Source organism: Raphanus sativus, unplaced genomic scaffold, assembly GCF_000801105.2.
Source record: "Raphanus sativus cultivar WK10039 unplaced genomic scaffold, ASM80110v3 Scaffold2717, whole genome shotgun sequence".
NCBI classification, from domain to species: domain Eukaryota; kingdom Viridiplantae; phylum Streptophyta; class Magnoliopsida; order Brassicales; family Brassicaceae; genus Raphanus; species Raphanus sativus.
In genome coordinates this window covers 1632-14212 of record NW_026618025.1, presented here as the reverse complement: position 1 = coordinate 14212, position 12581 = coordinate 1632, and the positions used below count along the sequence as shown (strand labels likewise).

General features: G+C 73.2%; 1 protein-coding gene across 1 annotated transcript; it reads left to right on the top strand.

Annotated features, from left to right (window-relative positions):
- Positions 1-940: 940 nt before the first annotated feature.
- On the top strand, positions 941-2185 carry LOC130505940 (uncharacterized; the record flags this gene model as incomplete). The annotated part of the gene is made up of 1 exon (XM_057000546.1): positions 941-2185. A coding segment is annotated over exon 1 (1245 nt), but the record flags the coding sequence as incomplete, so codon positions are not given.
- Positions 2186-12581: the final 10396 nt, after the last annotated feature.

Genomic DNA, 12581 nt, shown 5'->3' with positions numbered 1-12581 from the left:
ACGGCCGGGGAGACCACAAGGAGCAGACACGGGGAGCAGGCAAAGACAGGGGGAGAGGCAAAAGAAAAGGAGGAAAAGGGGCCAGAAAAGAGCGCGAACCAGGGAGAGGAGAAGCAGGCAAAAAAGCAGAGGCAAAGGCGAAGGAGGGGGGGGGACAGCAAAAAGACGCCCGGAACAGAAGCAAGGGCGACGGGGGAAAGACGGAAAAAAGCGGAAGGGGGAGAGAGGGGGGGAGCACGCGGCGGAGGCGACCCAGGGGGGGGAGGGCCGAGGGGGGGAGGGAAGGGCCGAGGGCGGGGGCAGCAGGGACGGAGGCGGGACGAGGGCCGGACGGGCGGGAGGACGGGGCCGGCAACGGGGCCGGCAACGGGGCGGGGGACGAGGGGGCCCCGGAGAGGAAAGGGCGCGCGGGGACGGACGGGCCGGGGGGGGCAGCCGGCGGCCAGCGGCGCGGCGGAGGACAGCGGAAGGGGGGGGGAGAGAGGGAGGGGAGGGGGGCAAGGGAACGGGCGGGGCAGGAGGGGAAGGGGAGAGCGAGGGGGGAGGCGCCCGGCGCGCGCAGCCAACGACAGACCAACGAGCCGGCGCAGGGGGGGCACGAGCAGGGGAGGCGCGGGGACGGGAGCCGGGGCCGGGGGGGCGGACCGAGCAGAAAGGAAGGGCGAAGCGGGGCGGAAAAGAGGGGGCGCGGCGGCGCCGGCGGGGGGGAAAGCGGGAACACAAAAGCCGGCACGGGGGAGCCGCGCGGCGGGGCAGGAGAGAGGCAGGGGGCGCAAAGGGGAGAAGGGGGGGCGGAGAGCGCGGGGGCGGAAACGGGAGGGCGGGGACGCGAAGCAAGGCGGCCGGCGAAGCACGGGGGGGCCGGACAAAAGAGGACGGGGCAAGGCCACGGCGGGGCCCCGGGCCGGGGGGGGGGCGGGGGAGGACGGGGGCGGGGCCGATGGAGGAAGGCGACCGGGGGGAGCCGGCCAGGAGGCAGAGGCGGGGCGCAAAGAGGAAGCCAGGCAGGGGAAGGAGGAACGAAGGCAGACGGGGAAACGGCGAAGGGCGCAGGAAAGCAGGAGAGGGGGGGGGAGGGAACGACGACGCGGAGAACCGGAGGAAGGCGAGAGCGAAGACGGGGCAAACCCCGACGGCGGGAAGGGAGGCAGGGAGAGAGAAAAGGGCGACGCGGGCGCGGCCCGGGGCGCGGAGGAGGCAGGAGAACGCGACGGAGCGCAGGGCCGGGGGCGGGCGACGCAGCAGGCAAAGGGCGGCCCCGAGCAACGGGCGAGGGGAGGAGAGGGCCGACCAGGGGGAACGGGGGAGGGAGGAGGGGGCGAGGCCGGAGAGGGAGCCGGAGGAAACGGCGACCACAGCCAAGGAAGGCAGCAGGCGCGCAAAGGACCCAAGCCGGACACGGGGAGGAGGGACAAGAAAGAACAAGACCGGGCGCGGGGAGGCGGGGAAGGGAAGGACAAGCGAAAGCCCGGAACGAGGAGCCAGGGGAGGGCAAGGCGGGGGCCAGCAGCCGCGGGAAGGCCAGCGCCAAGAGCGGAGAGGGAAGGGGGGCAGGGAAAAAGCGCGGAGGGGAACCGGGGAGGGGGGCGCCCGGGCCGCCGGCGGCGAGCACCGGGCGGCGGGGCGCGGCGGGGGCGAGACGCGCCGGGGCGGAACGGGCCGGGGCGGGCCGCCGGCGCGGGGACGGGGAAGAAAGGAGAGGGCGCAAAGCAAGCCGACGCGCGGGAGACAGGAGCAGGGGAGAACAGCAGAGGAGGGCGAGCCGAGGGGCCGGCCGGGAGCGGAGGAAGGAGGAACAGGGACAGGCGGGGGCAGGCGGAGGGCAGAGGCAGAGGGGAAAGGCGGGGAGGGAGGAAAGACGAACAACGGCGAAAGCAGGGCCAAGGAGGGGGCAGGAAGCAAGAACGAAAGGGGGGGGCGCGAAGACGAGCAGAGACCGGCCGAGGCGCAACCAGAAACGAGGCCGACCAGGAGCAGCGGAGGGGGCGGGGAGGACGCCGCGGGCACCGGAGGAGAAAGCAAAGGGGGGGGGGCCGGGGGAGGAGGGGCGCAAGGCGGAAACGGAAAGGAAGGGACGGAAGGGCACCACCAGGAGGGGAGCCGGCGGCGGAAGGGGACGCAACACGGGGAAACGGACCAGGGCCAGACAGAGGAAGGAGGGACAGACGGAGAGCGCGGGCGGGAGGCGAGGGGGGGGGGCAGGGCCGGGCGGAGGGGGGGAGCGAGGGGCGGGGAAGGCCGGGAACGAACGAGACCGCAGCCGGCGAACGAGCGACGGGGAGGCAGCCCGGCACGGCCGGCGGCGGAGAGGGACGAGGGCCGGGGAGGCCAAGGAAGGGGGAGGCAAGAACAGGGCGGGGAGGCCCGGAGAGGGGCGGGGCCGCACGCGCGCGACACGGAGGGAGGCAACGAGGGCACACCGGGCCGACAGGCCCGGGGAAGCGGGGAAAGGGCAGCGGGAGGGGAGAGAGCAGGGCAAGGGGGGGCGGCAACGAGGAAGGCCGAGGAAGCGCGAGGCAGCAGCGCGCGGGGACGACGGCCCGGCCCGGGGGACACACCGCCCGGCGCGCCGACCGAGGAAGGAGCCGGGGAAGGGGCGGAGCGCGGCGACGGGGGGGGGGCGCCGGCGGCGACGGCGCGAGAAGGCCACGAAACCGGAGCAGGGAGAGGAAGGAGAAGGCGGAACAAGGGGGCCGGAGGGGAACCGGCGGAAGGAGCAGGGGCGGAGCCGGGAAACAGAACGACCCGAGAACGGGGAAACAGCACGCGCGGGGGGCGGGGGGCGCGGACCGGAAGCCAGGCCGGCCGAGGCCGGGGGAGGGGGGGGCCCCGGGCAAGGCGGGGGCGGGCACAGAGCGGCCGGAGAGCACCAAACCCCGGCACGAAAAGGGGCAAGGAACAGGCAACGAAACAGGCGGCGGGCGCCAACCCGGAAACGGGGGGGGGCGAAACAGGGCGGAAAGGGAAAGGCGAGAACGACGCGCGGCAACGGAGAGCGCGGCGCGCGCAGCGAGGAAGAACGGAGCGAAAGGCGAGACGGGGGGGAAGGGCAGAAGCCCGGGAACCAGCGAGGCGGGGAACGCAAGGGGCGCCCCAAGCCGGCGGGCCGAGGGCACGGCGGCCGGGGGGCACAAAGCGGCGGCCCCCCAGCCGCGCGAGGAGAGAGGACGGAAGCGGGGCGCCCGGGGGGACCGCACGCGGGGGCCAAAAGCCGAGCGAAGGAGGCCAGGAGCGGCGGGACAGGCGGGGGGGAAGGCAAGCGCCGCGGCAGAGCGGCGGGCGGGCCGGGCCAAAAGCGCGCGAGGACCCAAAGGCCGCAACGCGACCCCAGGGCAGGCGGGAGCACCCGCGGAGGGGAAGCAGAGCAAGAAGCGGAGGAAAAGAAACGAACAAGGAGGCCCGGAGGAACGGCGAGCGAACCGGGAAGAGCCCAGCGGGAAAAGCGGACGGCGGCGGCGGGCGAAGGGGAGGCGGGAGAAGCGGCCGCAGCGACGGACCGGGCCCAAGGGCCCGGGAAAGGGGCGCCAGAGAGGGGGAGAGCCCCGGCGGGCCCGGACCCGGGCGCACCACGAGGCGCGGGCGACGAGGCGGGGGGGGGGAAGGCAGCCCCAAGCGGGCGGGAAAGGCCGGCCAAGGCGAAAGAGGGGCGAGAGACCGAGAGCGAACAAGGACCGCGAGGGAAAGAGGAAAAGGACGGGGAAAAGAGAGGCAAAGAGGGCGGGAAAGGGGCGGGAGGGAAGCGGAGGGGGGCCGGCGAGGCGGGCCGGGCGGAGGCGGAACGGAGCAAGCCGGGCCGCCGAGCGAGGCGGAGCGGGGACCGACGCGGAGGAAGGGGGGGCCGAAGCCCGGGCGGGGGGACGCCCGCGGAGACGGCGCGGCCGGAAGCGGGGGCGGCAGCACGCGCCGCACGGCGGGCCGCGGCAGCGGCGGGCGCAGGGCGGCGGCCGGGGGCGCCCCAGGCGACCCGGCGGGAAACACGGACCAAGGAGGCGGACAGGGGGGCGAGGCAACGGGGGAGGAAACCCGGAAGGCGCAAGGAAGCGGAGGGGGAGGAGCCCGCACGGGGGCACGACCGACCGACCGGGAGCGGCGGAGAAGGGGGCGAGGGGGAGCAGGCCGGGCGGGACCCGAAAGAGGGGGAACGAGGCCGGAGCGGGGCGAAGCCAGAGGAAACGCGGGGGGAGGCCCGCAGCGAGACGGACGGGCAAAGCGGGCGGCGGACGGGGGGAGAGGGGCGAAAGACGAAGCGAACCAGCGAGGAGCGGGGGCCCGCCGAAGGGGCCCGCAGGAGAGCGGGAGCGCGGAAACGAGGGCGAGCGGGGAAAGCCAAGGAGGAGAGGCAGCGGGGGCGCAACGCCCGCGACCGAGGCGCAAACGGGAAAGAGGGAGGACGGGGGGGCGGCGGGGGGAGCCAGCCCACGGAAGCGAGAGCGCCAAGGGGGCCAGGGGGGGAAGCAGAACGGGCGAGGCGGGAGGAACCGGAAGCCGGGGGACGGGGCCCAACGGCGCGCGAACCGAGAACCCACAAAGGGGGGGGCGAGGAAGACAGCAGGACGGGGGGCAGGGAAGGCGAAAGCCGCGAAGGAGGGGGGAACAACGCACCGGCCGAAGCAACGAGCCCCGAAAAGGGAGGGCGCGGAAGCGCGCGACCGAGACCCGGCCGGCGGGGCAAGAGCCAGGCCGCGAGGAGGAGGAGGGCGCGGCGGGCGCGGCAAAACCGAGGGCGCGAGCCCGGGCGGAGCGGCCGGCGGGGCAGAGCGGGGGGGAGGAGCAAAGAGGCAAAGGAGAACGGGGAAGGCCGAAGAGGGGAAAGGGGCCAGGGGAACGGCACGGGCACAGGGGGAGGCGAGCCGAAGAGGCGGGGGAAACCCGGCGGAGAGCGCGGAGGCGCGAACGGCGAAAGGGGAGCCGGGGAAAAGGCCGGAACCGGGACGGGGCGGGGGACGGCAACGGGAGGGAGGCCGGAGACGGCGGCGGGAAGGCCGGAAAGAGGGAGCGGGGCGGGGGAACAGCCGGCCCACCCGGGAAACGGCGCAGCCGGAGGGAGGGGCCAGCGGCGGGAAGAGCACCGCACGGCGCGGGGGGGCCGGGGCAGGCCCGGCGGCCCGGGAAAAGCCGGAGGACCGAGGGCCGCGCACGCCCGGGCGGACGCAGAACCGCAGCAGGGCGCCAAGGGGAACAGCCGCGGGGCGAGGGAACAAGGGAGGCAAGGGAAGGCGGCAAAAGGGAGCCGGAACGGCGGGAAAAGGAGGGGCGCGGAGGGCGGGGCGCGGGGGCCCAGGGCCGAACCCGGCGGCGGGGGCGAACGGCGCGAGCGGCGAACGGGGCGAGAGCGGAGCGGCACGGGCCGGCCGGGGGACGGACGGGGAACGGCGCGGGCGGGAGCGGGCCCCGGGCGGCGAACAGCCAACGCAGAACGGGGACGGACAAGGGGAAGCCGACGGGGAAGGAAAACAAAGCAGGGCGAGGGGCCGCGCGGAGGCGAACGCAAGGGGAGGGCGGCCCAGGGCGCGGAAGGGCAAAGGGAAGAAAGGCAACCAAGCGCGGGGAAACGGCGGGAGGAACGAGGACGCGCGGAAGGGAGCCAAAGGCCGCGGCAGCGAAGGAGGGACGCGCAGGAAGGGAGGAACGAGAGGCCCACGGGCCCGGGCGACGAGCCAGCGAAACCACAGCCAAGGGAACGGGCGGGGCAGAAGCAGCGGGGAAAGAAGACCCGGGGGAGCGGGACGCGAGGCCGACGGGGGGAAAGGACGGGAGAGGGGGAGAAGAAGGGGGAGCGCCGGCACAAGGGAAAGACCACGACGGGGAACGGGAGGGACGGACGCCGGGAACCGGAAGCGGGGGAACAACCCCGGGGGGAGAGCCAAGACGGGCGGCGGCAGGGCGAGCCGGGCGGAGGACAGGGGCAGGGAGGGGGGGGGGGCGGCACAGCGGGGAAAAGAGAACGCAGGGGGCCGAAGAGGAGCGCAACGAGAACAGAAAGCGCGGGGGGAACAAAAGGGGAAAAGCGCGGGGGAGGCGGAGGGGCAGGACGAAGACGAACCGGGAAAGCGGGGCCGAGCGAGCCGGGAGACCGGCGGAAGGGGAAGCGAGAGGGGCAGAAAAGGGACCACAGGGAGAACGGGCGGGGGGCAGCCAAGCGGGCAGAGCGACGGGGCGGGGGAGCCGGCGAGGGCGGCGCGGCCGAGCAGGGGGAAGCAGAAGGCACCAAGGGGGGAGGGGGCACCCACCAAGAGGGAACGGGAGCGGGGGAGACCGGCGGGAGACAGGGGAGGGGGACCCGACGGAGGCCCGCGGCGCGAGAGGAAGGCAACCGAGGACGAGAGGAACCGGGGAGGCGCACAAGGGGGCAGCGCGCGGGGGGAAAAGCCAGGGGCGCGAAGCGACCGGGCGCGGGAGGAGGACGGAACGCCGCGAAGGCAGAAGCCGGGCGAGAAGCGACGCAGGCGCCCGCCGCCCGAGGGCCGACCCGCAGGAGGAGCGGCGGCGCCCAAAGGCACGGGGCGGGGGCGAAGGCCGGGCGGGGGAAGCGCCGGGCGGACCGCCGGGAAGGAGAAGGACCACCGAGCGGCGGGGAGAAGCCGGGGCAGACGACGGAAAGACGCGACGGGGGAGGGGAAGGGGCAGAGGGGCCGGGCGGCCACGAGCCACGGAGAGGCAGCCCGGGGGCGCGAAGAGGCGACCCGCCCCCCGGGGCCAGGCAGGGGGCCGCCCCAAAACGGCAAAAACAAAAAACCCAAAAAAAAGGCGAAGGGGAGAAGAAAAGGGGGGGCGAGGGCCAGGGGGGACGGGGGGAAAAGCACGCGCGCACCAAAAGGGCAGGAGGAGCGGGCGGACGGAACGAGAAAAAGGAGGGGAGCCAGCCAAGGGACGGGCCAGGCGGGACGCGAGGCCACGAAAACGCGAACCAGCAGCACGGGCAGGACAGGGACAAGCCGGGGAAAGACCAGAAGGAGGCAAGCCAGCCAAAGACGGGCCAGACGGGAAGAGAGCGAGGCCACGACCCAGCAGGACGACGAACAGGACGGCAGCCGGGAAGAAGGCAAGCCAGCAGAAAGACGGGGGAGCGAGCCAACAGACGGACAGGCGAGGAAAACGCGAGCAAACAGAGAGCCGGAAGCAACCGGGAAGAAAAACAAGGGCAGGGAGCAGACGCACAGACGGAGGCCCACGGAGGGGGGACGGACAGGAGGGGGGGAAAAGACCCCGGAGACGGGGGCCGGAACGGGCGGGAAGGCAAAAAAAAAAAAAAAGCGCAGGGACGGAGGCACCCACGGAGCACCCACGGCGGGGGGGACGGAGGGGACAGGCAGGAGGGGAAAAGACCCCGCAGACGGGCCGGAACGGCCGGGAAGACAAAAAAAAAAAAAACGCAGGGACGGAGCACCCACGGAGCACCCACGGGGGGGGGACGGAGGGGACAGGCAGGGGGGGAAAAGACCCCGGAGACGGGGCCGGAACGGGCGGGAAGGCAAAAAAAAAAAAAAAAAAGGGCACGGACGGAGGCACCCAGGGAGCACCCACGGCGGGGGGGACGGAGGGGACAGGCAGGGGGGAAAAGACCCCGGAGACGGGCCGGAACGGGCGGGAAGGCAAAAAAAAAAAAAAAGCGCAGGGACGGAGGCACCCACGGAGCACCCACGGCGGGGGGACGGAGGGGACAGGCAGGAGGGGAAAAGACCCCGCAGACGGGCCGGAACGGCCAGGAAGGCAAAAAAAAAAAAAAAAAAAACGCAGGGACGGAGCACCCACGGCGGGGGGGACGGAGGGGACAGGCAGGGGGGAAAAGACCCCGGAGACGGGCCGGAACGGGCGGGAAGGCAAAAAAAAAAAAAAAAGCGCAGGGACGGAGGCACCCACGGAGCACCCACGGCGGGGGGACGGAGGGGACAGGCAGGGGGGGAAAGACCCCGGAGACGGGGGCCGGAACGGCCGGGAAGGCAAAAAAAAAAAAAAACGCGCAGGGACGGAGCACCCACGGAGCACCCACGGCGGGGGGACGGAGGGGACAGGCAGGGGGGGAAAAGACCCCGGAGACGGGCCGGAACGGGCGGGAAGGCAAAAAAAAAAAAAAAAAAAAAAAGCGCAGGGACGGAGCACCCACGGAGCACCCACGGCGGGGGGGACGGAGGGGACAGGCAGGGGGGAAAAGACCCCGCAGACGGGCCGGAACGGGCGGGACGGGCCGGAGCACCCACAAAAACGCAAGAAGGCAAAAGGGGCAAAAAAAAGAGGGGGGAAAGAAAGGGGCGGAAAGGAAACAGCACAAAGACACCAAGAAAGAGGGGAAGAGGGCAAGGGGAAGCAAAAGGGGCAAGAGACGGCCGGGGAGACCACAAGGAGCAGACACGGGGAGCAGGCAAAAGACAGGGGGAGAAGCAAAAGAAAAGGAGGAAAGGGGCCAGAAAAGAGCGCGAACCAGGGAGAGGAAGCAGGCAAAAAAGCAGAGGCAAAGGCGAAGGGGACGGACGGGGGACAGGCAGGGGGGGAAAGACCCCGGAGACGGGGGCCGGAACGGCCGGGAAGGCAAAAAAAAAAAAACGCGCAGGGACGGAGCACCCACGGAGCACCCACGGCGGGGGGGACGGAGGGACAGGCAGGGGGGAAAAGACCCCGGAGACGGGCCGGAACGGGCGGGAAGGCAAAAAAAAAAAAAAAAAAAAAGCGCAGGGACGGAGCACCCACGGAGCACCCACGGCGGGGGGACGGAGGGACAGGCAGGGGGGGAAAAGACCCCGCAGACGGGCCGGAACGGGCGGGACGGGCCGGAGCACCCACAAAAACGCAAGAAGGCAAAAGGGGCAAAAAAAAGAGAGGGGGAAAGAAAGGGGCGGAAAGGAAACAGCACAAAGACACCAAGAAAGAGGGGAAGAGGGCAAGGGGGAAGCAAAAGGGGCAAGAGACGGCCGGGGAGACCACAAGGAGCAGACACGGGGAGCAGGCAAAAGACAGGGGGAGAAGCAAAAGAAAAGGAGGAAAAGGGGCCAGAAAAGAGCGCGAACCAGGGAGAGGAAGCAGGCAAAAAAGCAGAGGCAAAGGCGAAGGAGGGGGGGGACAGCAAAAAGACGCCCGGAACAGAAGCAAGGGCGACGGGGAAAGACGGAAAAAAAGCGGAAGGGGGAGAGAGGGGGAGGCACGCGGCGGAGGCGACCCAGGGGGGGAGGGCCGAGGGGGAGGGAAGGGCCGAGGGCGGGGGCAGCAGGGACGGAGGCGGGACGAGGGCCGGACGGGCGGGAGGACGGGGCCGGCAACGGGGCCGGCAACGGGGCCGGGGGACGAGGGGCCCCGGAGAGGAAAGGGGCGCGCGGGGACGGACGGGCCGGGGGGCAGCCGGCGGCCAGCGGCGCGGCGGAGGACAGCGGAAGAGGGGGGAGAGAGGGAGGGGAGGGGGGCAAGGGAACGGGCGGGGCAGGAGGGGAAGGGGAGAGCGAGGGGGGAGGCGCCCGGCGCGCGCAGCCAACGACAGACCAACGAGCCGGCGCAGGGGGGGCACGAGCAGAGGGAGGCGCGGGGACGGGAGCCGGGGCCGGGGGGGCGGACCGAGCAGAAAGGAAGGGCGAAGCGGGGCGGAAAAGAGGGGCGCGGCGGCGCCGGCGGGGGGGAAAGCGGGAACACAAAAGCCGGCACGGGGGAGCCGCGCGGCGGGGCAGGAGAGAGGCAGGGGGCGCAAAGGGGAAGAAGGGGGGGCGGAGAGCGCGGGGGCGGAAACGGGAGGGCGGGGACGCGAAGCAAGGCGGGGCCGGCGAAGCACGGGGGGCGCCGGACAAAAGAGGACGGGCAAGGCCACGGCGGGGCCCCCGGGCCGGGGGGGCGGGGAGAGGAGGGGGCGGGCCGGGAGGGAGGAAGGCGACCGGGGGAGCCGGCCAGGAGGCAGAGGCGGGGCGCAAAGAGGAAGCCAGGCAGGGGGAAGGAGGAACGAAGGCAGACGGGGAAACGGCGAAGGGCGCAGGAAAGCAGGGAGAGGGGGGAGGGGAACGACGACGCGGAGAACCGGAGGAAGGCGAGAGCGAAGACGGGCAACAAACCCCGACGGCGGGAAGGGAGGCAGGGAGGAGAGAAAAGGGCGACGCGGGCGCGGCCCGGGGCGCGGAGGAGGCAGGAGAACGCGACGGAGCGCAGGGCCGGGGGGCGGGCGACGCAGCAGGCAAAGGGCGGCCCGAGCAACGGGCGAGGGGAGGAGAGGGCCGACCAGGGGGAACGGGGGACGGAGAAGGAGGGGGCGAGGCCGGAGAGGGAGCCGGAGAAACGGCGACCACAGCCAAGGAAGGCAGCAGGCGCGCAAAGGACCCAAGCCGGACACGGGGAGGGAGGGACAAGAAAGAACAAGACCGGGCGCGGGGAGGCGGGGAAGGGGAAGGAGGACAAGCGAAAGCCCGGAACGAGGAGCCAGGGGAGGGCAAGGCGGGGGCCAGCAGCCGCGGGAAGGCCAGCGCCAAGAGCGGAGAGGGAAGGGGGGCAGGGAAAAAGCGCGGAGGGGAACCGGGGAGGGGGCGCCCGGGCCGCCGGCGGCGAGCACCGGGCGGCGGGGCGCGGCGGGGGCGAGACGCGCCGGGGCGGAACGGGCCGGGGCGGGCCGCCGGCGCGGGGACGGGGAAGAAAGGAGAGGGCGCAAAGCAAGCCGACGCGCGGGAGACAGGAGCAGGGGAGAACAGCAGAGGAGGGCGAGCCGAGGGGGGGCCGGCGGGAGCGGAGGAAGGAGGAACAGGGACAGGCGGGGGCAGGCGGAGGGCAGAGGCAGAGGGGAAAGGCGGGGAGGGAGGAAAGACGAACAACGGCGAAAGCAGGGGCCAAGGAGGGGGCAGGAAGCAAGAACGAAAGGGGGGGGCGCGAAGACGAGCAGAGACCGGCCGAGGCGCAACCAGAAACGAGGCCGACCAGGGAGCAGCGGAGGGGGCGGGGAGGACGCCGCGGGCACCGGAGGAGAAAGCAAAGGGGGGGCCGGGGGGAGGAGGGGCGCAAGGCGGAAACGGAAAGGAAGGGACGGAAGGGCACCACCAGGAGGGGAGCCGGCGGCGGAAGGGGACGCAACACGGGGAAACGGACCAGGGCCAGACAGAGGAAGGAGGGACAGACGGAGAGCGCGGGCGGGAGGCGAGGGGGGGGGGCAGGGCCGGGCGGAGGGGGGGAGCGAGGGGGCGGGGAAGGCCGGGAACGAACGAGACCGCAGCCGGCGAACGAGCGACGGGGAGGCAGCCCGGCACGGCCGGCGGCGGAGAGGGACGAGGGCCGGGGAGGCCAAGGAAGGGGAGGCAAGAACAGGGCGGGGAGGCCCGGAGAGGGGCGGGGCCGCACGCGCGCGACACGGAGGGAGGCAACGAGGGCACACCGGGGCCGACAGGCCCGGGGAAGCGGGGAAAGGGCAGCGGGAGGGGGAGAGAGCAGGGCAAGGGGGGGCGGCAACGAGGAAGGCCGAGGAAGCGCGAGGCAGCAGCGCGCGGGGACGACGGCCCGGCCCGGGGGACACACCGCCCGGCGCGCCGACCGAGGGAAGGAGCCGGGGAAGGGGGCGGAGCGCGGCGACGGGGGGGGGGCGCCGGCGGCGACGGCGCGAGAAGGCCACGAAACCGGAGCAGGGAGAGGAAGGAGAAGGCGGAACGGAGGGGAACCGGCGGAAGGAGCAGGGGCGGAGCCGGGAAACAGAACGACCCGAGAACGGGGAAACAGCACGCGCGGGGGCGGGGGGCGCGGACCGGAAGCCAGGCCGGCCGAGGCCGGGGGAGGGGGGCGGCCCCGGGCAAGGCGGGGGCGGGCACAGAGCGGCCGGAGAGCACCAAACCCCGGCACGAAAAGGGGCAAGGAACAGGCAACGAAACAGGCGGCGGGCGCCAACCCGGAAACGGGGGGGGGGGAAACAGGGCGGAAAGGGAAAGGCGAGAACGACGCGCGGCAACGGAGAGCGCGGCGCGCGCAGCGAGGAAGAACGGAGCGAAAGGCGAGACGGGGGGGAAGGGCAGAAGCCCGGGAACCAGCGAGGCGGGGAACGCAAGGGGCGCCCCAAGCCGGCGGGCCGAGGGCACGGCGGCCGGGGGGCACAAAGCGGCGGCCCCCCAGCCGCGCGAGGAGAGAGGACGGAAGCGGGGCGCCCGGGGGGACCGCACGCGGGGGCCAAAAGCCGAGCGAAGGAGGCCAGGAGCGGCGGGACAGGCGGGGGGAAGGCAAGCGCCGCGGCAGAGCGGCGGCCGGGCCGGGCCAAAAGCGCGCGAGGACCCAAAGGCCGCAACGCGACCCCAGGGCAGGCGGGAGCACCCGCGGAGGGGAAGCAGAGCAAGAAGCGGAGGAAAAGAAACGAACAAGGAGGCCCGGAGGAACGGCGAGCGAACCGGGAAGAGCCCAGCGGGAAAAGCGGACGGCGGCGGCGGGCGAAGGGGAGGCGGGAGAAGCGGCCGCAGCGACGGACCGGGCCCAAGGGCCCGGGAAAGGGGCGCCAGAGAGGGGGAGAGCCCCGGCGGGCCCGGACCCGGGCGCACCACGAGGCGCGGGCGACGAGGCGGGGGGGGGGAAGGCAGCCCCAAGCGGGCGGGAAAGGCCGGCCAAGGCGAAAGAGGGGCGAGAGACCGAGAGCGAACAAGGACCGCGAGGGA